General features: G+C 33.8%; 1 protein-coding gene across 2 annotated transcripts; it reads left to right on the forward strand.

The window, feature by feature from the left end:
- The first annotated feature begins 43 nt into the window (after positions 1-43).
- On the forward strand, positions 44-25,566 carry LOC126700066 (uncharacterized). Of its 2 annotated transcripts, none has more exons than XM_050398045.1 (18): positions 44-476; positions 4,655-4,713; positions 4,790-4,921; positions 6,481-6,621; positions 7,357-7,413; positions 7,812-7,906; positions 8,251-8,383; positions 8,519-8,695; positions 9,099-9,289; positions 9,481-9,547; positions 12,415-12,548; positions 12,835-12,901; positions 15,687-15,749; positions 15,842-16,086; positions 16,165-16,294; positions 19,984-20,076; positions 23,926-24,111; positions 25,035-25,566. In XM_050398045.1, the coding sequence occupies exons 1-18, from the start codon at positions 155-157 to the stop codon at positions 25,326-25,328; spliced, it is 2,586 nt and encodes an 861-aa protein (XP_050254002.1). In that variant the 5' UTR covers positions 44-154; the 3' UTR covers positions 25,329-25,566. The 2 variants fall into 2 exon arrangements, with proteins under 2 accessions (XP_050254002.1, XP_050254003.1); XM_050398046.1 differs by having other exon boundaries at positions 386-476; positions 4,786-4,921.

Genomic DNA, 25,566 nt, shown 5'->3' on the forward strand with positions numbered 1-25,566 from the left:
AATAACCATTAGTAGATTCCCCTACCCGTTCATTTCCCAACCACATATTCACACACACTCTCTCTCTCTTTGATTTTATAAAGCATACAGAAAATGTGAACACAAAAACAAGTAACCACCACCAGAAAAGAAAAAAGCGCGCACACACACAATAATGTCCCTCTTAGCACACAAGACTCCTCCTTCATTCCTCCACACTCTCCACCACCGTTTCCGCAATTCCCATAAATACCACCACCACCGCCGCACCAGCATCTACTCTTACCGATTTCCCCCCGCTCTCACCGTCTCCTCCTCCCTCTTCGCCTCCGCCAATGCCATCGTCGCCGCCTCCGGTTCCTCCGGCTCCGCCGTCCACGGCGCCGTCACTTCCGCCATCACTCAAGTCGCTGTCACCGCCGTCGCTATCGCTTCTGGCGCTTGTCTCTCCACCAAGGTCGATTTCTTGTGGCCCAAGCTTGAGGAGGAACAGCCAGGTCTGCTCTCTTTAAAACACTTTTTTTTTGTTTGTTTTTGGATTTTGATGTTTGAGTTCTCAAATAGATTGGAATCGATTACAAAAGTTGCTTTTCGTTTTTTTAATTAGCGCGAAACTTTATGATGCGAATTCGGTGCTAAAAGTAGCTTCTGGAAGCACTTTTTTAGCTTTTGTTTTTGGATTTGGATGTTTCAAAAAGTTGCTTTCCGAAACCAAATACTGCTAATTGTATAGGTGAATATATAAGTTGACTTTGAATTTCTCAGAGTAGAAAATAATAATATAGAGTATTTTCTGATTAAGGCGTTACACAATTCTGTTAGGAATGACTAATGTATCTGTTTTCGGAAGCAGAATCGGTGGATGGTAAAGTTACTTTCTGTTAAACTAAGGCTCATATCAATTACCTCCTTTTTTTTTTTTTCAATTTAGATGTAGTACATTATTTGACAGATGCTAATGAAGCTTTTGACTGGGATCAATTTACTGTGGAGGAGCAATCAATATGGTTCACTTGTTGTAAGATAAATTGCTTTTTGAAAACAAAATCTTGTTTCGAACTTTCGATGAATGGTTTCATGTAGTTATGTTTTGTAAAAAAAAATTAACATTTGAGTCGAAGTTTGATACTAGGTTGCTTTCAGTAAAGATAATTTTGAATTAATAATTGTCAATAGCATTTGTGGGTATTTGATTGCTAAGAACATGTTGGTGCAGAATAATGAAATGAAAAGTTTGTTTTTTGAGTGATTCTTGTACAACTATATTTGGAGCTGGTTGAGTTAAACTTTGCATACGAAAGAAGAACAATAGAACAGGAAAAGACTCTACTATATGTTTTTCACTTCCTGCATTTTCTTAGAAACTGAGTTTTGGTTACGCTTTTGTAATGTGTTTTAGAACAAACTTGTGTCTGAGCATAGCTTAGTGCTCCATTTGGTTGCGGAGGGAACTTATAATGAAATGAAAACAAAAGAAGATTCCTAATTATGTGATTTATGTTGTTTTCTTTCCTGAAAACAAGAATATGTTTCAACTAAGGATGATTCCTAATTCTTTTTTTCCTCAAAAAAAAAAAATTTAAAATTTAAAAAAGAAAGAAAGAATTTCAATAGATCAAAAAATTGTAAAAAAAGAGGAAATAGGATTTTTGGCTAAAGCAGCCATCTTATTAGACAATGAAAAAGAGCAAGACAGATAGACAGAATGACAGAGACAGAGGGAGATTAATGAATTCAAGGGGAGGTTAACACCGCTGAAGGTTTGATTATTCTTCTCTCCAAATGATTTACATAATGCATAATGGAAGCACATGCCAAACAGAGTTATTTTTGTCGCATTCAAATATCCCTTCCCAATAAAAGAAGCACATTGACAACCCCCTTAGCCCTCATCCAGTGAACCTCAAATAAAATACCTACTAATGACTGCAACTCTTTTGCAACCAAACCGTGTAACAAATGATCTGCTCACTCTTCACTAGATTTATAGATGAAACACCAATTAACAATAGTGTTCTCCCCAAATGAGAAGACTGGTTTAGACCCCAAATTAATTATGTAGTGGACTTATCAATTTATTGCTGATTAATCAATTATGTGATCTCAGTTAGCGCAATTTAAATCACAACCACAACCACAACAAATATGAAATCTGTAAATAAAGTGATAAAGCAACTAGAACACACAAATTTGGTAATTGTAAAGTTGTGATTTACAACTATGTTTTTTGTTGGCTTTATTCTATGACAAAAAGTATTGTAATTGCAATAAATTATTTCCTTGTATTTTGTGGAATTTTATTATATTGGATTTAGTATTAAGTTGGTGAAAAATCAAGCTTGCAATGAACATCAGTGCAATTTCATGACTAGCTTGCAAGAAGCTTGCGGGTAAAAGAACCTGCGAAAAGGCCACGTGAGAAGCATATGTTGGAAGTTGAAGAGTCAAGTGTCAGGCTATATTTTGCAAGTATTTCACGAGAAAGGCCATCTCGTGAGGTACCCACGAAACTCTCTGTCTGGAGGATTTTAAGTGTGACTTTCTTACCCTTCACCCATACTATATATACTTTCATTACCCACAAAATTAAGAGAGGCTATTCAGAGAGAAAAACCCTAGAGAGGTTTTGACAATACACCCACCTTTTAGAGAGAGAGAGAGCTACTCATCCTTGATTGAGAAATCCTTGTAGTCTTTTCTCATTCCCTCTCCTATTGTTATACTTTGAGAGGAGATTTGTACCCAAACACAAACTCACATCTATTCAAAGTGTAAAGAGTATTTTGGAGCTTGGGAAGCTTTGGTGATTTGCCAAAAAAAGCTAGTGAGGCTTGGCGGATGCAATCAAGCAGTATTGCGGGATCCGAAGAGCTAGTGAAAACAAAATTCCGAGAAGTCTGTTGGTAGCAGGAGCTTAGAGGGTTCAAGTACATTGGGTAGACTAGGATTAGAGGGTCTTTTGTTATTTGTGTACTACAACTTATTCACTAGTGGATCGATTTCGACTTGGAGGGTCGCAGAGAGGTTTTTCGCCGAGTTCTTCGGTTTCTTCTTCAATAACACATCTTGGTGTTATCTTGTGTTTGCATCTCTCTTTCCTTACTCTTTAAGTTTTATATTTATTCTTGCTTGCTTATGGCTTATTAGAGAGCAGTTCTGGTGATTGCGTTTCATTTACTCTTGTTTCGCACTTAGATAAGTTAGAGTAAAAGCAATTAAGCTGTAATTTTAAGATTGGGGGTCTTAACAAGCTTTAGTTTTTTCACACTAAATTATGCTTTCAGTAATGAATTGGAAAATCGATGGAGAACATCTCCAAAGAAAAAAACTACTACGGGAGTGACACACTGCAAATAAGGCAATGCATTATAAAAAGAGTTTACAATCTAGAACAAAAACTCTTATTACCTAGGCTCTACAATCGCAATAGATGAATGTCTGTACTTCTTATTCATGAATTCCTTCAGGAACAATACTTATCAAAAAAAAAATTCCTTTAGGAACAACCCGTCCATGTTAATGACCATAACTTCTGACTCCAAGGCACCTCCTCAAAGAGTTGGTACTGTAGTGAACTTCACTGGGTTGTGGTTTCAAGCTCTATGATCACACGTATACACACACTCGATAAGAATATGGTTTCTGTACTCATGGGTTCACCAGGATGGAGGCATCTGATTTCCCTGTGTGTAGTACACTAGCGACACAAAGTCGAGTATAACAAACCTTTATATTGGTGTAGCAAGTAAGGTTTAGAAAAACAAGTCATGGACTTCAGAATTAAAACATGTCATTGTGTTCATGATTATCAAAAAAAAAAAAAAAAAGATTGAATTCTTTCTTTCAGAAACTTTTTTTGTTTGTTTGTTTTGGATTTGGATGTTTTAGTTCTCAAATAGATTGGAAGAAATTAAAAAAGTTGCTTTTTGAAACCATATACTCTCTTTATTTTTTATTTTTTTAATCCTGAAAGGTAATACAAGTAGACTTCGAATTTCTCAGATGTTGTAGTTCTCATGGCTGAAATATGAATATTTTTTTATTAAGGCGTAAGACAAAAGTGTTTAAAATGACCATTTTCATTAGTGAAACTGTTTTTGGAAGTGGAATTGGTGGTTGGTAAAAGCTACTTGATGGTAAACTAAGCTCATATAAATTACATCTTGTTTTCAATATAGGTGTTAGCTGTAGTACATTTTTTTTTCTATTGATGATGCAACCAATAGCTTGAAACTTTGCTTTTTGACTGGGATCAATTTAATATGGAGGAGCAATCTGATGTAGAGCAAATTGGGGAATTTGTCTACATGTGGGTGTGGTTGTGCCGTTGTGGTGGGTTTAGGTATAAAATTTGTGGATTTTGGATTTAGAACAACAGAAGGGCTAAGGTTCAAAACAGAAAATATTTTAATTATGGTTGAAAAGAAAAGAAAAAGACAGAAATATATATATATATATATATATATATACATACATATGAAAATGTGAACAGCATCGTGAATAACACTTGTGAACAGTACCTCTTAAAATATTTTCTCTAAAAAAAAAAAACCAACTCATGATTCTTACAGGTGTTGCTCTTGAAAATGTTGACTTATGAATTTTTTACTTGTGGATTCATTTTCTTCTCTATTTTTATATTAAATTAAATATTCATCGTATCATTGTGCTGCAGGTTCTTTTATACTGGAGGGAGTAGATGTAACTGGGTGTCCTATATTTTGTGATGCAAAGGTTTACCATCTTTACTTGAATCATGAATTCCATATAGTCATTTGCTGCCACTAAAACACTCAATCTGTGAAGGCAGGTGCAAAAGGCTATTGCATTTGCGAAAAAAGCTCACCAAGGACAATTGCGGAAGACAGGAGATCCTTATTTAACTCATTGTATTCATACTGGAAGAATCTTGGCAATGTTGGTTCCATCAAGTGGCAAACGAGTATGCAAAACTCTTTCTACTTATTATGATTTAAGTTTTTTGCATTTATATTTTTTATTCGTTTAGTCTTGCAATAATCATCACTTCTTACTCTCTTTTTCAGAAATGTAAGAAGACATCCTTTCTATGTTTGCAAAATGTTCTGTAATAAATTTTAATGATGAAGAACATTGCAAAATTTTCTATATTGTTGAAAAGACATGTATTAACTTATCACTCTTGACTGATTTTACAACAAGTAAGTTGCATCAAAAGATGCCAAGGAGGTGCAACTCAAGTATGCAAGAAGTATACAATAAAGAACAACCTCAAGCAAAAAGTAGAAGAAGAAGGCACAATAGGAAAAGAAAATTAAACTGAGGAAACACTAAATGCGGATGTGGCAAATCTCACTCTTCACCGTTGTGATCCATGCATGACTTACCATTCTGAATTTTTGCTTTTTTTTTTTTTTGGTTGTGTAGGGACATGCAGTTTTTTAAGTTTTCTAGTTTATTCATGTCGATAAAGGACAACATGAACTTGACATGATCGACCAAATTTATGAGAAAAACCTTAAATGAATAGTCTGGAAATACAGCAGTGTTGGTTTGGGAAACCTGCCAATGCAAGACTTCATGGCCGTTCTTTGCTTTTCCCCCCTGGCTCCTGATTTAATTTGAAAAGGATTAGTACTAGTTTTGGGTGATAGACCCTCCAGCACCAAGTGGTTTATCTAAACATGTGTCTCATTTATTGCTTAGGTACACAAGGCATACATATAAAGATTATAAACAGCGACAGATGGAAGCATTCATTGCCTACTTTTTTTTGAATTGACAGTATATGGTTCTTATTTCTTAACATGCCCTATCAATAATGGACCTCTAGTACAATGTGCAGTAACATAATTGATGCAGGGAGCATGCAAACAATTTTCTTTTAATTTAGTTTTATTTAATTTTAGATGTCAATTTGATTTTACTATAGTTCCATTGAAATTTATTTTAGATATTATTAGCTAAATAGGCTATTAGTATTTTATTTAATTTCCTAGAGTAAAGGTTATTTTCGTATCTAAGCAACACTAGGTATTGATTCCTAGGTTTATCATTTTTCAGTTTCTTTTTCTGCAAAATCTTTTTGATAGTATTTTGTGCTTCATTAATAATACTTCTCAATTTCAAGTTCACTGGTGCTTGAAAATGATTTTCTGAGATTCACAGTACTCAATATATTTTATTTTTCTTCCTTTTCCTTTTTATTTGATCCTTTCTCTTTGATTGTTTATCCTTTATTATGCCTGTGTTGATAATTTTGTTATGAAACCTTCGGGGCAAAATATACATGGGTAATTACTTTATCTCCTCTCCCCCCCCCCCCTCCCCCCTGCGTTGGTGATTATGAAATTAATGACCAATTTTAATATAAAGCAATATGACTAAACATTACTGGAAATATTTACAGTCTGTTTATGATACCGCTGCATGTGTTAATCGTAGTCTATGAAAACCTTTCATCGTTGAAAAGCACATGGCATCCCATCAATTCCTTCATTAAGATTATAAAATCTGCTGCAGGCTGTTGATACAGTTGTGGCTGGGATTCTTCATGATGTGATTGATGATACATGCGAAAGTTTGCACAGTATAGAAGGAGAGTTTGGTGATGATGTAGCTAAGTTGGTAGCTGGTGTTTCCAGGATAAGTCATATAAATCAGGTATTATAAACAAATTGTTATAATAATACCCATTATTTTTTGGTTTCAACTTTCAAGGGCAAAGGTTCGTGTGGCAGATTAGGTCTTTTCACCTGTTGATTTAGGAAGTTTTAGAAGTTTTATGACATTTTTTGAAATGGTTTTCATTTATGAAATTGGAAACAATGGAAACTTGTCTAATCATGTCATTTTCAGGTTTTTTTCCTTTTGAGCAACTGAGACAAAAGTGCGAGAAATAACTTTTGTCACTTTTAGAAAACGGTTTGTTAATTAGAAATTTTATTATAACATAATCCAGAATTCTCTCTGTGCAGGGGTGTTTTCACTTCAATTTTATGTAGTTGAATTTCAATTATGCAATTTTTTTTTTCAATTTCTAGTATAATATTTGGTTCTACCTTAGTACAAGTAAATAAATGACACCTGCATGATGGCAGAATGTGAATAAAAAACAATGCTGTTTGTGTGAAGCTGAAAATGGTTGACATACATGTACTGATTTGCTGTGCTCATATTTTTGTCCTACTGCATTGAGGTCATGTTCCAAAGTCTTTATTATTGTTTATTAGGAGGCATTGCATTTAAATCTATGAGTTCTGATGGTTTCCTCATGTAGTGTTTATCACAAACTTGCAATGCCCTGATTTTGGCTTTTGCAAAATTCTAATATTTTTGTTTCTCATCTCCTTTCCTGCAGTGTTCTTCATGTTGACATTTTTATACATATTTTTGCAGCTTTTACGGAGAAACCGCAGGATAAATGTTAACCCAGACACCCTTGGTCCTGAAGAGGTATAAAACTTAATTTGCTAAATTGTAAAAGCAATAAGCCATTCTATGGAAGTCAGTTTTGAAATTTTATCAATATACTCGAATCACAAGTGACCTTAAGTCTAATATATGAGAACAATCACATTGATCCGAATATAGATTGGAAATGATCTCATATCCTGATATGGTACTGATTCTTATATATTCCTATTGCTTGTAGAAGCTTGTGTTGAGACCCATGGGCATGCATTGGTGTACCTTAGCTACTGCATGAAAAGATTTGGATGCTTTTTATTTGTATTAGATGCTACTAACCGTAGCATTGTAATTTAACCTAATGAGTTCTTGTTCTGAGAGAAGCACCATATTTTAGCTGCTGCAGTTTTCTGATTCTCATGTTTTAACTTTTCATTTAATAGGCTAATAATTTACGAGTTATGCTATTGGGCATGGTTGATGATCCACGTGTAGTGCTCATCAAGCTTGCAGATCGTCTTCACAACATGAGAACCATGTATTGACTCTCTACTTCTGTTAATATTATCAGTTCATGCCTTTTAACAGTGACTATGTTGTGTTAATTTTTCTTTTTGAATTGATTCCTCAGTAGCTAACACCACCTTTTCCCTTGTATTTTTTTTTTTTTTAACTACAAAATCTTTTTGCTTTCTTTATAACGATTTGTCATGAAAGCTTGCCCTGGGCCTTTTCTTACTGGTCTGAATAAATTATAAATATATGGAAACTGTGGATCCTGTGAAGCTTTAAATAATGAAATTGTATGGCTGACCTGACCTTAATCTATGCTTTAAAATTTCACCATACGAGCAAACTTCTAGATGGTGATTTATTTTACAGTTACGTCCTGCCGCTGCCAAAGGCTCAAGCTGTCGCTAAAGAGACCTTAGTTATATGGTGCTCACTTGCTTCCAGATTGGGTCTGTGGGCATTGAAAGCTGAAATGGAAGATCTGTGCTTTGCTGTTCTTCAGGTTTAATAATAATCTTTCTGTCTGTCATGTATCATAATGATATCCATGGTGCTCAACTGTTCATGCCCTTATTATTTGGTATGTAGTTTTGATTCTTTAGTTATATGTCTCAATGTCCTGCACTCATATGTGCAGCCTCAAGTTTTTCGTAAAATGCGAGCTGATCTAGCTTCCATGTGGACCACTAGCAGCAGAGCAGGAAACCCAAGACGAATATCTGCAAGAGCCAGCTTGCTACCGTTGGATGAAAAAAACATAGCTTCTGAGGACAAAGGGTCCATGGCAATTGATGAGGACATCACAAGCATGAAGGTAAGGGATTTAAACTAAAAATTATGTTTCTTTTATATGTTTACTATATCACTAGAAATAGTATATTGGATAATCGCCTTTTGCAGTGTCCCTTCTTATGCCTCTTTCTTACATTTTTCTTGACCTTTTTGAATTTTAGATTGTAACTTCTACTTTAAACTTTTGGCCACTCCCCTGTTGTAATATATGGTCTAGATATTATTTAAAATTGTAATTTTAACCCTTGTGATGGTATATATGTAAGTTGCTTATTATTTAAGGAGGCATCTAGAATGACCATTTATATTGACTTTCAGAAGGTAGACATGAACCGGGGCAAGGTGTGCTAGCTCTGAAAGAATCAGAAGTTGGAATTTAGTCCCTTTGTTCTTAGTCATTTAAGTTGATTATTCTTTACTTACAGGATCTTTTGGAAGCTGTGGTTCCTTTTGATATCTTGCTAGATCGGAGAAAAAGGACTAAATTTCTTAATAGTCTCAGAAGCACTCTGGAGACGCACTCAAAACCCAAGGTTTTGCGCGATGCTGGAATCGCTTTAGCATCTCTAGTGGTTTGTGAGGAAGCACTTGAGCGGGAGTTAATTTTATCAACTTCGTATGTTCTGCTTCTCACACTATTATTTGCTGCTTGTGCTTCCTGAATATGATCTAAAAGATGTTATTATATTTATTAGTTTATTTATGCATATATCTCATTTGGTGTATGTGCCATGTGGGAATCACCATTGTTACTTTGTCCACAGCTAAAGGGTTTTTATTTTTGTTTTTAATTTTTTCCCCTTGTAGTTATGTTCCGGGTATGGAGGTAACCTTATCTAGCCGACTAAAAAGCTTGTATGGTATTTACAGCAAGGTACGTATGAGTCTACTTTTTAACAATTCTGTTAGGCAAGCATGCTTTAACTTAGTAAACTATTATGAAACAAGATATGATATATTATTGGAAGAGTTAATTATGTTCGTAATATTTTACTTAAATGCTTTGCTTCAATGTAGTTCAAAACCTAGAACATAGTTGGGTTTTCTTCTGTAATCCATCATGGTGCTAGGAATCTCAAAGTTGTTTTAAGATGCCCGTGCTCAGTGTGCTGTAGAGCTTTTTAAATGGAAAGGAATTTTCTTAGAGAAGGAAGGTATAAGTTGCTACTCTTTCATACAGTTGAGTATGTACTTGGGAGTCTATTTTGAGATACAGAATGAGAAATAATGTGAACCTTGCCATTAAATGCCTTTATCATATATTTGACTTTAGAAAAGAATTCTGAAGTAACAACACTCTTTCATGCACAATAAACCACCTCTTCAGCCCACTTCTGGAAAAATATTTAACAATTGGCGTCAAAGTATCAGATGCTACATCAAACTAATAAAATTGAAAACTACTGAAAAATATTGAAAAAACTTACCATGAAAGTGTTCAAATGGAGTGAAATTTCTTTTGGCTGAGAATTTTGCTTGGGTATAGGGTTCAAACTTGTGACCACCTAGTCTGATACTATGATAAACTCATTGTCCCTGTTAAATTACCAATTGTCCCAAATGCTTAAGCTTTTGGGATATGGTAAATTTAATCTTTTAACCACATATTTCTAACATTCCCTCTCACGTATGGACTAAAATTCCCTTTTTAATAAGTGAGGCCTAACACATGAGATTTCAAATGGGAGGACCAATGGCAATTGTCCCAAATGCTTAAACTTTTGGGATATGGTGAATTTAATTATTTAACCTCATACTTCTAACATTCCCCCTCACGTGTGAGTTCAAATTCCCTTTTTAATTGGTGAGGCCTAACACGTTGTATTTCAAATAGGAGGTAGAGTAGAGGAGACAAAGAACGAACTCAGGACCTTTTGCTCTAATGCCATGTTAAATTACCGATTGCCCCAAAAGTTTAAATTATTGACAGATGGTAAATTTAGTCATTTAACCACGTATTTCTAACAGTCCTAAAAACTTAAGCTATTAGGAAATAGTTAATTTGATCTTTTAATCATAATTCTAAAATTCTCATATTACTTTGTCAAAAATTAAGAAAGAAATTCTTTCTTTGAGTGTATTATAGAGCTGAGTTTACAGTGGTTGTTGATGTTCATAACTTTTTGGATAGGCTTGAGGACTTTGTATCTAATCCAAAGAAGGTCATCTTTTCTCCCCATGCCCCTCTTTTTTCCTCTTTATCTTTTCTTTATGCTATGTGTGTTTGGTTGGGGTGAAAAGGGAGAGGATGCAAAAGGGTGGGAAGGAAAAGGGAGGGGATATTGCGATTTTCCATTGTTTGGTTGGGGTGAAAAGGGAGAAAAGAAAGAAAATATGGTGGATGGAGTTTTCCACTTGGGCCCCCCATTTTTTTTTTTTTTTTTTGATAGGTAAAGAAAAACTATATTTATAGGAAATAATAAAGTAGAAGCTACTCCCCTGGAACACAGGCAGTGTACTAAGGAAATCGCAGAAATTAAGCAAAAGTACACAAATCTAAGAAATCCAAAAGGGAAGGAAAAGAAAGACCATCCATAGCAATCATCTAGTCAAACAAAGAAAGCAAAAAGGACCGTTTCAACTTTCAACTCAAGGGTGGAATGTTCCTCCCCTCGAAAAGTTTGATGATTCCGCGTAAGGATGTGGACTTTCCTTTCTTAGAATATTATGGTATAAGAGTGTTGCAGTTATAGATTGGTGCTATATGGGTAAAAAAAGTGGGGAATTTGTGAATCATCTTCATCTTCATTGTCCTATTGCTTATGAGTTATGGTCTATGGCGTGGACTCTATTTGGTCTCCTTTGGGTTATGCTGCACAGTGTTATTGATTTATTTTCGAGTTGGCAAGGTTCCTATGGTGGGCATCGGAGCATTGGTTTATGGAGGGCTGTACCTTATTGTGTCCTATGGTGTATTTGGAGAAAATGGAACTCAAGGTGTTTTGAAGGAAGGAACGGTCTATTTTGGAACTTAATATTTTTCCTTGTTCTAATTTTTTAGAAATGCTTGATCATTGTAATTTTAGTGTTTGATGTACTGTTTGTCATGTACACCCCCGATGTACCTGGTTTCTTATTTAATAAAATTCCATTATTTATCAATATATATATATATATATATATTATGGTTACAAGATTAAATTCATTATTTCCTAACAGCTTAAACTTTTGGGATAAGTGGTAATTTATGATGATATCAAAACAAGTGGTCTTGAATTCTAATCCTTCTCTAATCTACCTCCCACTTAAAATAAGTTGAAAATCCCATGTGGAGCCCTATTTATTAAAGGGAAGTTTGGGTCCACATGTGATTCATGAGCATAGTGTTAGAATATTATTGTTAAATGATTAAATTCACTATTTTCTAATAATTTAAGGTTTTAAAACAAGTGTTAATTATCACTAGTGGAGGAAAATGTTTTAGGTTCATGCCTTGGATATTTAGGCCCTATCCCCCCTTTATCTTTAGCACAAATTCTGCTTAGACTTTTGAAATTTTCTTTTCCTTTATTAAACTCATTGAAAAATACAGAAAAGTGATGTAAATATATTGGCTGAGCAACAGAAGCTGCATTGGCCAAGTAGGCTCATCACAACATGAAGTCTGCATTTTGATTTTGTTGAAAGTTTGCAGAAGCATTTTATCTTTCATTGGTCTGAAATTTGTTGGAAAATTATTTAGATAGAATTCATTCTTAATGCAAATACTGAAATTCATATTTCTATCTTTACCTGCTACAGATGAAGCGCAAAGATGTCAGCATCAGTAAAGTATATGATGCCCGTGCTTTAAGGGTAGTTGTTGGAGACAAGAATGGAACTCTACAGGGGCCTGCTGTTCAATGTTGCTACAGTCTTCTCAACATTGTACACAAGTAAAAAAATTGAAATTTCTGTTCTTCAAATTTCATTTTACATGACATCAATTTGTTTTAAACGTTGGTGATATGAAACTGCCTTTCACTAACTGTGTTTTGTTTAACTATGATTTAAATTTATCATTGCAATTTTTGGTCCTCTATTCTCAGAAAATAGATCTGATTCTTTGGTCCAGTTGTGTATCTGTAGTCTCTAGTTTGGAATGGTATTTCTCTATACATAGAACTGCATACAGACTTGAGCACTGATAATGGTCTGTGTCTCTGTTTCTTCTCCATGCAGGCTTTGGACCCCCATTGATGGTGAATTTGATGATTACATTGTTAATCCCAAGCCTAGTGGTTATCAGGTATTTTCTCCACTACATGCATGGAAGCACATATGTAGTTTATATCATATTACAAACTTGCAATAATTCTGGAAATTTTCTCACAAAATATGGTAAAGCAGTGCGTGGTGAATGTGGATCGATGTTTATGTATAAAATATTTAATACTAAACTGGAAATGGCAGGCTTTAGCATGGAATGCTACTATTTCATTATAATTTCATTTTCTTAAAAATAATTTGCGATCTTATTTGTCTAAAGTTTCACATACAAGAAGTACAACTGATAAAAAGTTAAAATATGGCCAGAAAAGAGCAAGACCTTAGAAGCAGAAAGATGACTTGGCTCTGTTAAATTCTAAAATGGGGGATACAGGTAAGGTGCAAAACAGGTCTGATAATAAAACCAAAAACGAAAACCAATTTGAACCGAACAGTTTTATATGTTTTCCACCCATACATATACAGTTAGGAACTTAGTTTCCTTTTAGAGAGCCAATAAGGTAAGTTCTGGTCTAGGTTTGGGGGTGAGGTTTACTTTATCCAATCCCAATGTACCCATTATTATACATTTCCTATTTGTTATTAGTTACTTAAAAGCTAGTCATCATGGATTGGCATTGGGTGTGCTCCCCCATCAGATATGAAGGGTTGAGTTTTGGCAAAATAAGCACTTTGAACCAAGCTTTGTTGGGTAATTGGTTATGGAGGTTTGGGGGGATGGTGACCATTTCTGGAGGTGTATTAGTTGCTGCTAAATATGGGGAGCTGGGAGCTGGTTAGTCTACCTTGGATGTGTGTAGGCCACATGGATAGTCTTTAGAAAGGAATTGGAGTACAGGATGGGAGGAAATCAAATTTTGGTATAATGAGTGGTGTGGTGATTGGGCACTAAGAGAGGTATACCCAGACTTATATCCAATTGTGGAGGATAAAGAGGCTGCAGTGTCCTCTCTGTTGTGCTCTAGAGGGCAGGACATGATGTTCTATTGTTTTGTTAGATTCGTTTGTAATTTCCATGATTGGAAGTTGGAGGACGTAGAATCATTGATGGATTCTTTATATTATTGAATTTCTTTTCTTGGAAGGGTGGGTTGTATGAGTTGGGGACCTAATAGTAGTATAGCACCTGTATGATCAGTGTTTGATTGTAGTATGAATGATTGAGATATGCTAGTAAAATCCTATTCTCCTTGAGAAGTATCTGGAACAGCATGGTACCCAAGAAGGCAGTTTATTTTGTGTGAACTTGTGGTTGGGTAAGACTTTAAACATAGCCTTATAAAAAGGAGCGGCAAATCTGTTGATCATCTTTTGCACCATTGCCTGGTTGACTACGAGTTATGGTCCTTTGTTTTCTTTTATTTTTGGGTTGCATTGAGTGTTGTTGTCTAAGGTGATAGATGACTTTTCTTGTTTGATAGAGGTGCATGGAAGGCATCATAATAGTCGTGTGTGGGTTGTGGCTTCTCATTATGTGGTTAATATGGATGGAGTGGAGAGATCTATATTGGAACTTAAGTTTATTTTTCTTGTAATTCTGTAGTTGATATCATGGATTTCTTAAACCTTCGATTGTAATTTCTAGGAATCTTCTCTTTTAGAGCTTCCTTTATTCTAATGAAAATTCTTTTTTCTTTTGTATAAATATAGACCTACTCAAGTGCTTCAAACATTAGCATTCAAAGATTGCCTCTAAGGTATCTGAGCTTATCATGATGGAGATCACATAATATCTGAAGATTATTGAAAAGTTTGGTGTGACCTCTGCCAGAAAACCCTTAACCAGGGAAGCCTCTGATGCTGCAGCCATTACATGATTGGAGATTGGACAAACATGCCTCATTGGAGGCCAATGGCAGCCATGAGAAGAAGTGGCAGGAGAAACAACTAACAGTTAGCATAAATGACTCTGGCAGCCTATTTTGAAGATTTTTGTTAGATTTAATATCAGCCAAGTATTTGACTTTTGTTGTGTTAATTTCCTAGACTTAGGTAAAACAGGAGCTAGTTGCTTAGGATGATAGTTTTTCACTATGAATTGAGGTGAAGAAAGACAGCTGATCTTAGCTAGCAGCTGCTTTCCATCCAAGTATCCTAGTAGCTAACTTATCCACACACAAAAAAAGGTTATCCTAGTAGCTACTATATGAGGATGTAACTTCTTGTGTTGAAATGAAATGAAAGTTGAATTGTTGAGTTTTATTTTTGAATCTACCATCCCTTCCTGTTTCTACTCTTCTCTCTCTCCTGCTGATATTCTCAGCAATTCTTTTCTTGTTTCTTGCGGAAATTCTGTGTGCTCACTTCTCATAATTCTTCTTGATCTAATATTCAACAAAAATTAGGTTGTTTTCTCTCTACTGATCCACCCAAATCTTCTATTTCTCTTTTCTAAATTTTATGCACTTCATCCTCACCACCTTCCTAGAAAGGCAGGCCTTCGATACAACTAATCCCAGGCTGTCCTGATCCCTACCTGTACAACATCAACATTCGGCTTTTTATAGCTCTCTTCTCTTTGTAATGCATGTAGCCTATTCATTGTCCTGCATCATCATTCTTCCCCTTTCTGATGCAGGTGCAGCCAAAAGAATAGAAATTACCTCTTAAATAACCACAGCTAGACTAGTGTTGCCTAACCAAAAAAAGAACTTTTCTTCATTTATTTTTATGTTTTAAAACTTTTAAATAAACATAGAACCCATGAAATACTGCTATAGTAGACTTTAGTGTGAACACTGTCATTTACCTAGTATGTCTTGTAGCCCACTCTTCAAACCATAAAGTTGCGTTGTTGAATGCAGTCTCTACACACTGCAGTGCAGGGTCCTGACAGCTCACCTTTGGAAGTTCAGATAAGAACCCAGGTATAAATCTTCTAGCAATTTTGTATGAGGTAAAATTTACTTGTCCATGTACTAGATTTAACTGATAGAGATATTATCTTTCACATTTTTAGAGGATGCACGAGTACGCTGAACATGGACTTGCTGCACATTGGCTCTATAAGGAAACTGGCAACAAGTTGCCTTCCATTAGCAGCATGGATGAATCTGAAATAGAAGCATCCTCCTATATCTCTAAAGACATGGACAATCAAAATTCCATGGTAGATGACTTGTTTCATAAGTATAGTTCCCTCAAAGTTGGACATCCAGTCCTTAGAGTTGAAGGAAGTCACTTGCTTGCTGCTGTTATTATCAGGTATATAATTACTTTGTGTATAATTTTCTCACTTTGTATCATATATCTTCTACTTCTGCATCAAAATTATGTTTGCAGAGTAGATAATGATGGCAGAGAACTGCTTGTTGCTGTGAGCTTTGGACTACCTGCTTCGGAAGCAGTAGCCGCCAGAAGATCTTCTTTCCAAATAAAGCGATGGGAGGCCTACGCAAGGTTATACAAAAAGGTCGGGTTGCTTTACTTAAATTTCTTGATCATATTATTATAATTAGTCTCAAATTTATTCATTGGAAGAAGTTAAAAATTCTTTAAATTTTTAAAGGAATGATGTACTTTTTCTTTTCAATTTCCTGTGATTGTATTCTGAAGGAGATTGTTATCATAAGAATCTGAAATAAGCTCTAAAGGAATCTCTATATTTTGGTCTAGTGTATGTGAATGCTAACGTTTGGTTGTAGCTTCAAATAGGGGTCCTATTGGCAAATAACCTTATATTGATTGGTATGGTTGGACTTAAGGTGAACATAGAATCAAAATTAATTATCATGTAAAATGTGCTATTTAAAGGCCCTTTTTTAATTTTTAATTTGTTCTGTTAGAGTTTGGTTAAATTCAATTGGTTTCATTTTAATTAATATTTACAGACAACTTAAATGGCAAAATATGGTTGTATGTGTATTATGTAAAAAAAAAAAAGTGTGACTAAGAGTGTAGTTAATTCCAATGATATACTTTGCATATATTTTCATTGAATTGTAAATTTCACAGGTTTTATAACAGTATAAATTGCGCCATAAAAAATTAAAATAAAATAAAACAATAAAAATTGTCAGTAACTACTGAGTTAGAGCACGCATAAATGTAATATTATTTTAATTATTTTATACACTTGCGAATTGGATAGACAAAATCTGCATGTTTTTATCTTTGGCTCATAGGGTTTGAACAAAAGTGTGACTAAGAGTGTAGTTCATTCCAGTGATAAACTCGGCATATATTTTCATTGAATTGTAAATTTCATATGTTTTATCACAATATAACTTGCACCATTGAAAAATACAATATAAATTGTCAGTAACTACTGAGTTTAGAGCATGCATAAATCTAAAACATATTTTTATTATTTTATACACTTGCAAATCTGGTAGAAAAAATCTTCATGTTCTTATTTTTGGCTCATAGGATTTGAATGTAGTGTTATTGAATTATCATAGTGATATTCTATGATAGTCAGTGTAGTTAATTCTTAGTACTTAGTATCTTATGAAAGTTTTGTTTTTTCATTTTTTGTATTTATTAATATGCTTTTCAAAAATTCCCTCTACAATGTACGGAATACATTTTCTAATCATTGCAAAGGAGAATAATTTCTAGAACATACTTCACTAATTCATTCTTTTTTTGTTTTTTTATTCTTTGTAAATTAGTAGAAAAAAGTTGTTTATGATAGAATCAGCGAAAGTGGTTGCATCCTATTATGGCCATTGCATGGTGGTTATTTTTTGAAAAATATTTTTGGAATAAAATTTCTCTCCTCTCTTTTTTTTTTTTTTTTTTTTTTTTTTTTTTTTTTTTTTTCATGAATCTAATCTTCAAATCTCTGTTTTTGTGAAGCATACTTAAAGCAAGTACCTTACATATTTTTCTAATGTTGTTAAGGAAGAATTTTCCTAAAAATATGGTTTTAAAAGTAAGATCTTTAGAATTTGTAAATTATACAAACAAAATATTAATGGTTTGACACCTTCATATATCTCTAACATGGGAAGTCTTCAGAGCAATTTGAAGTGATTTTATATGTCAAGTATTTTTTTGATAGGTAAGAAAAAATATATTCAAAAAACTACTAGATGCAAATTAGCACCAGCATATCAAAAGTACAAAAAAGATGGAAAAGAAAAAAACATAAAAAGACATTAATTACAAAGAAAGAGAGCTAAGGAATAGAGGAAGAGAGTCACTAGATGTGAGTCCCCAAGCCCTAGCCCAATCAAACAGGGAACCAGAAAAGAGAGCAAGCATTTGGTCCTTAGATCTATCCAAATCCTCAAACGTCCGCCGATTGCATTCCTTCCAAATACACCACATCAAACGCAACGGAACTAAGTTCCAAATGTAAGATGAAAGCTTCCCCAACCAATTCCACCAACTAAATAGAAAATTTGACACCGTACATGAGGGAACCCATGAAATTCCAAAAATCCTAAGGACAAAGCACCACAGTCGATAAGCCTTTCTACAATTTAACAACAAATGATTCATTGTCTCACCACAGCAACGACACATAATGCACAAGTCAACAAAATTTTCTATAGTAGGTTGTTTATTAGTATTGGTCTTTTCTGATTTTGTATTGTTTCTGATGTTTTAAACCTTGTTTCATGTTATCTATTAATATAATTGGAACATATCTCTTAAGTGTCCACTTTTCTATACCTCCAAAAATAACCCTATTACCTATTTGAAAGTGATTTAACTATAAGAAAAATTAGGACATAAAGGTAAATTGAGAAATTTAAAATTGTCAATCAAATTCTACTCCCAATAAAAATCCCACACTCACCCACACAAAAAGTCATACTCTCAAAATAAAATATTGAATAAAAAGGTTTTAAAAACGTGAAGTACAAAGTTCAAATTCCATAAATTAAGACACATTTTATACTTAAACTTTAACTACTTGTGGTTAAACTTAAAAATATATTTTTATTTGAGAAAGAAGAGCCATATGCATGTAAAGAAGCTAGTGCTAGTAATGACACTTTGATACCTATGGCTGTGGTTGCCCAAAAGGTTCATTGTAATTTTTAATCAAAGTTATGATTAGGAAATCCTGCAGTTTCTATCTACATTTTTTTTTTCATGTTTAGTGTTAGTATTAATTATTTTTTACTGTACTATTTAGTGGAATAATTGTGCAAGTTAGCTTTGTGGTTTACACTTATAAAAATAAAAATAAAACCTTTGTGGTGTACAATGACTAATTTTAGGAATGTTAAGGGCGACAATATTTTATATATATATATGATAACTTTAGGACCTCAAAAGTTATGAAACCTTTCCAACCAAGGTAGGGTTTGTATGTGACACAAGTTATGGTTGATGACCAGGAATATATGTGAGAGAGAGAGAGAGAGGTCATAAATATGGATGAATTAGCTTATGGCAGGAATAAGTTATAATTGATGATGATTCTATCCTTGTTTAATATTGATTGAGTCCAAGTGGATTTTTTATTATAAGTTTATTGGATCCATAATGATCAACGTCCTTTTCTTTCTGTTTATTCCATGTAAGAATTAGAAGCATTATTTTGTATGAAGATAATGATAATGCTCATGGTAAGTTTTAAAATTAATTTCAGCCATATTATTTTGTAAAGAAATTTTCTGAAATTTTCATTATGAAATGACATTATTTTAAATAATTTCTCTGCTGCATGCAATGAGCTTGTTTCTCATAGTTTGTTTTTGGTGATGGAACAAAAGGAAACTCTAGGCCTCCCACAAATGTCATGATTTACTCTTTTCACTTAAACCATACTTTTTATATTTTCTTCCAAGCCAGGCAAACTTATATCTCAAAAATGTATCAATGACATCATCAACTTGGGCTTAGTTAGGCACCTTAAATACATTTGCCTCTCTCACATAGGATCACCTGTCCCAGGTCACATAGTATCATCACAACCTGACCATTTGGGCACTTGATTTCATGCTTTAATGTAACGATGCTATTGTGCTAAAATGCTAAGTGCTGATGAAGCGATGGAAACATTATATTGATTGATCATTCTTTTAGAGATTTTAAGTAACGCTCAAAGTTGTTCGTATTGGTTGGATTTTGACCAAGTAACATTTAATATGGTAATTCAAACGAACTTTTTTATTTACTGCCACTGACTTGGCATTCCAGGTGTCCGATGAGTGGTGGTGTAAACCAGGACATGGAGATTGGTGTACTTGTCTAGAGAAGTATACACTCTGTCGAGATGGTATATACCACAAGGTACTTTTACATGCACTTATTAAGAAAAATATAACTGTCTTTCAAATTTCAATATCTTGGTGACTTTCAATCTGAAAGTTTATTCTTTTAATTGTGTGTAAAAGTTATTTTATACACAATGGTTGTGTTTTCCTCTGAAGGAGTGGTGTTGGAAATATGAATGTTGAGTCCATTCAATATGGTAATAGTGTCTGCTATGGGTTTATCTGTGAGTTCTGGATGATCTTATGTGATTAGTGGAGAGGTCTCAATGTATATAGTGTTATCTATGTGAAATCTCTTAAAACTGTAGAGTACAATTGCAACAGAAAGCTTTGCCTTGGTAGTGCAAGTTTTCCTCCATTCCATAAATTCCTGAAAGATGATGAGAAAATATTTTCTTTAGAGAAGTATGTAACTTTAACAGTCTTGACATGGTGGGGTCTTACTTATTCAGGGGGGAAGGGAGAGTGGAGCCTCAAGAAGCACTGTTGAGAGGAGATCCTGGCCCCTCTTCATTCTCTACAGAGTTTCATGCTTCAAATTTCCATGAAAGTGACAATATACTGTCAATAACAGTTTCAATACCATTAAAATCTAGTTTTCTGTCTAGTTGTGCCTTTTAAATCCTTCATCTTTGTGATTCTCTCTCTCTCTCTCTCTCAACCCCCGCTTCCTCCCAACCTCCCCCTTGCTTTGATTTTTTGGAATAGGGAAGCACAATCATTTTAATTAACCTCGAATGGAGTGGTTACAAAACCAAAGCACCATGCAATTGCATGAGATCCATGCCCATAAGTCTTCTTTTAATTATCATTAACTTCTTACTTTGGAACATTTGGCTTCTGGGCCTATATATTTGTCTTGTATTTATTTCTTGTGATTTGTTGTATGTGAAAGCTGATATGAGAATTCTCTAAACTCTATATATATATATGATAAATTACCAACTATTGCAAAAGTTTAAATTGCTGGGAAATAATGAGTTTAATTAATTAACTATAATTTTAACGCTCCTCTTCACATGAAGGCCTAGAATCCCCCTTAATAAATGGGATCCAACATGAGAGATTTTAACTTTTTCAGTGGGAGGTAGGGTGGAGACATGGTTCAAACTCATGACTACCGACTTTGATACCATAGTAAATTACTAATTATCCCAAAAATTTAAGTTGTTAGGAAATAGTTTTTAAAGAAAAAGATGCTACTTCATGGGGGACAAACACAATGATGCAATGTGAGGATCTTTGTGTGGGCTTTATGGCTTTGGATTGCACAAGCTTTGTGCCCATACAATTATTGTGGGTATTTCCAGTATTTTTTAATACATTAGTTGCCTTAAGCCCAAAGTATTAAGGTGTATGTATATACATGCTAATGATATTAATACTTGTGGCTTATTTTGTACTTGTCTATATGTATCTAAAAGCTGAAATGTAGAGTTTAATGTTGCTGCACTCCTGCTGAGCTATATCAACCTTTTTTCAATATTTTCTCTCTCATTTTAAATTATTTTTCTCATTATTAATTTGCCACTTTACAATTACACATTCTCCAACATTTACATTTGTATCTCCCCACTACTCTATATTAATTTCTCCATCCCTTCATCTTCCTTTTATTTTGACCCTTGTTCTCCCATTTTTTTTACTATAAATTTTTTTTATTTTCTCTTCCACCAAATCCATATTTTGCTCACACAAAAAAGTGAATACTCTCTCTCTCTCTCTCTCTCTCTCTCTCTATATATATATATATATATATATATTCTTTCTTTTGGTGGATGTTTAATTCTCTAGATTGATGAATTTTTATGTTTAACTCTACTTTAGGTTGGTATGATTTGGTTATATTTTAATTTTTTATCTTTTTAATTTTATTTTCTTTTATGAGTTATTTATCACATGTATTCTTTATCCCTCTTAGAGCAACTGCATCAGCTCATGCAAACTTTCCGTATATTTTGCACACAAAAAAAACTACTTTTTCTATTTTACAAACCCATTTTTACAAAACACCCACATTAGTCTATCTATTTTACACATCTATTTAATAAAATATTCATTCTTTTACAATTTTTTATTATTTCCTCACTCACTACCCCTCTCTCTCACAGACCCAACACTACCAAAAAATACTAAAATATTAAATGCGCGAGTTACAGTAACCGTACATATATGCATGAGTTACTGTAGCACTTATGCATTTATGCACAATTTACACTCACTGATGTGGGTGTTTTTTTGCTCAAAATGTGTAAAACGGACTTCTTTTTGTATTTTGCAAGATTTTGCATGAGCTGATGGGGTTGCTCTTATAGTTTTGAATTGAGTTAATTTTTAGATATTTTAAAAGTGAGATGATTATGTATTTGAATGTCTCTATAAATTATTTGAGTAAAATCAACTGTAAATTTGTAATGAGGTTTGGTTATCATGATAATCTTCTTAGAATGAGAAATTCAAATAATTAATTTTGGAACTTAAAAATTTTAGTTGTAAAAAAATAAAAAAATAAAAAAATAAAAAAATAAAAACTCCATAACACACTATACAAAAGTTTGAAAAAAATAAATCACTTGAAAAAAGAATAGTACATCTATCTTTATCTCAAAATAAATAATGGAATAATATCAATCAAATGCACCTAAGTTTTCCAACAAAAAAGAAAAAGAAAAAGAAAATACTCAAAATAATAGAATGATATATTTGTAGAGATGGAGAGATGAAAAATAATTTTAAAAATAATATCTCCAGTACAATTTATAGAATAAATTATACATTATACCATGTTACAAATTAGTTATATATTCTCATGCATCGCGTAGGTCTGCGACTAATTATAATAAAACTATAACAACTCTATGGACTTGCCCTACTTCTAGGTAAACCATGTAAATCTAGTGTTTGTGTGTCTATGTTAATCTTTTCTGCAGTTTGCATCTCATAGATCCTAGGTAAGGTTTTCCTGTTTCCTAAAATGCTAAACTCATGGAACACTGAAACTCTGAGATGTTTTGGAAATGGTCCATTTTAGTACAATCTGGTATGCTGAACTAACATTAAAATTTTTTTTTCCCATCAAAATATAGTGCGCGCTTTGACATACCCAGCTCTTGCTAAATTTCCACTAAAGTAACATTTTTATTTGTTTCCATCAAAACATAGTATGTACCACACACCAACTCTCGCTAATTTACATTTCTTTGATGCAATATGTCCCCTCCTCTCTCTCTCTCTCTCTCTCTCTCTCTCTCACATAAGAAGCATTATATCAAATATAAGAACATTACAGGATGGATGTATAATGTTTGGCTTATAGCTAGTGATTTAGTTCCCATTTTAAATTAGTTTCACTTTACTGGGTTGGATGTATTTGCCACAAACAAACTCAATTAATCATTAGATACATTTTTTTAAAGACCTAAATAGATTCTGTTATACATTTCCAGTAATTTCATGAAATTCCATATTACTCACTGTTTCCAGGACATTCCTGTTTCCTAGTTCACTCTATTGATTTTTTTTACTTGGACATTATAAAAGCTATAAATATGCTTTAGAGTAAAATATTTATGAATTTGAGGTATATGAAAAAAATTATTGAAGGCATAACAAAAACTTTAAGAGTTATGCCAATTGTTCAAAGGCAAAAGGGTAGAAGTATGCCAAAATATTCAATGGAAACCAAGCATTCTTATTTTATAGGATCAATCTCAGCTTGCTTTTACTTTTATTGGATTCTAGGATTGAAATAGGGATTTAGTTACTAATCTTCAAGTGACTACTATCATTTTGCTAGTAAATAATCCCCATGATCAAACCTCCATCGGACATGTCAAGATTTATTGAGCTATCTTTGACCATGCAGCAAGACCAATTTGGGCGCCTACTGCCAACCTTCATCCAAGTCATTGACTTGACAGAGCAAGAAGAATCTGAATACTGGGATCTTGTATCTGCAGTTTTTGAGGGCAGACAGGTCGATTCTGTAACATCTAGGCCAAGCTTTGAATCAATTACTTCAACTTCCATGGAAGCTAGCATTAACAAGAAGGTTTGTCTACAATCATCTTATTATTCTGAAAGCCAATTGTGTTTATTACTAGTAAGTGAATCTTTGTTGAAAATTATCTAATGTTATTTGTATCACGCTTGCTAGTCAAGCTTGATTTACTAAATGCTTCAATCTGTCAGAAAATGACCTGGCTGAAGTTGACCATAATATGAGGGGTGTTTTCTTATTTTTGTTGAGTGTCATATATAAAGTTGGGAGGATTATGTATATGTTGGGGATGATCTTATGAAAATGTGGGATCAAAAATACCTGATCCCTTACAACTGTTTTAAATGATTTTGGATTTAATGTTTTTACATATACTCTTCTTCAGAGTTCAGCCAGAGGAACTCCCCCATTAGTTAATTCTATTAATGAACTAATTAGGATAAGTTGGCATCTACATTCTTACATTCTGGATGATAAACTTTGACAGATTATGAAGAACGATGCTTTTATTTTTTTGGCAACATTGTTCTGTTTTTGTTTGGTTTAACAGTTTTCTAGTCAAAATATAACCATGGGGCATTTTGAGTCTTTACTGCATCTTCAAAGCCCCCATTGCTTTCTTTCTCAGTTGCTGACGCAACATCAGTGATTGACGTTGCACAAGGCATTGCACATGATGAATTTAGATTGTAATGAACTGCAAGATGGGTGTATGGATGATCTTGGCACCCAAAGCAATCTTCATGGTGAAGACATGTTAATTGGTTGACTGCATTATTGGCAAATATTGTGTCCCGACTTTTGACCTATTATTTAGTGGCTCCCATTTTAGCTACAACTACACCTCTCTATTGATTACAGCATGGGCTTAAATACAATTTGTCTGTATCACTGCACACATTTTCGTAGATAGTTACAAATAGACTCTTGATATCAATTAATGTTCTGTAAACTAATTGAGTTTTGAATTTTAGGTGCGTCTATTGAGGACAATGCTTCGGTGGGAAGAGCAACTACGCTCTGAAGCAAGTTTAGGACAACCAAAGCATGGTGGAAAACCTTATGTTAATCCTGGCTCGGTTGTCCTTGGGGAAGTGGTGATTGTATGTTGGCCCCATGGTGGGATAATGAGGTTGAGGACTGGTAGCACGGCTGCAGATGCTGCTAGAAGAGTAGGACTTGATGGAAAGCTAGTATTGGTCAATGGCCAGTTGGTATTACCCAGTACAGAGCTTAAAGACGGGGACGTGGTTGAAGTTAGAATGTAAATAACATTGTGTAGTATAGATGATAGGGGAAAAAGAAACATTGTCACCAATTTGCAGTATGCATAATATTTGATAGTTTCTGATACAGATAGTTCAACAAGAGAATGCGGGGCATAGAACTCAATATTTTTATTTATTTTTTGAGTGTAAATAGGCCCTCTATAGGTACTTGATTTTTTAGTGTACATATGGAATTTTCTAAAGCAGTAATGGAATGAAAATTCGTGTTCAACGTTAA

This window comes from Quercus robur, chromosome 9, assembly GCF_932294415.1.
Source record: "Quercus robur chromosome 9, dhQueRobu3.1, whole genome shotgun sequence".
Taxonomy (NCBI): Eukaryota; Viridiplantae; Streptophyta; class Magnoliopsida; order Fagales; family Fagaceae; genus Quercus; species Quercus robur.

Excerpts from the sequence above, each read along its gene's own strand:
- LOC126700066 (XM_050398045.1), top strand. The coding sequence starts at position 155 with ATGTCCCTCTTAGCACACAAGACTCCTCCTTCATTCCTCCACACTCTC. Across the intron at positions 16,087-16,164 it reads CTTGCTGCTGTTATTATCAG|AGTAGATAATGATGGCAGAG; the intron begins GTATATAATTAC and ends TTATGTTTGCAG. Across the intron at positions 20,077-23,925 it reads GAGATGGTATATACCACAAG|CAAGACCAATTTGGGCGCCT; the intron begins GTACTTTTACAT and ends TTGACCATGCAG.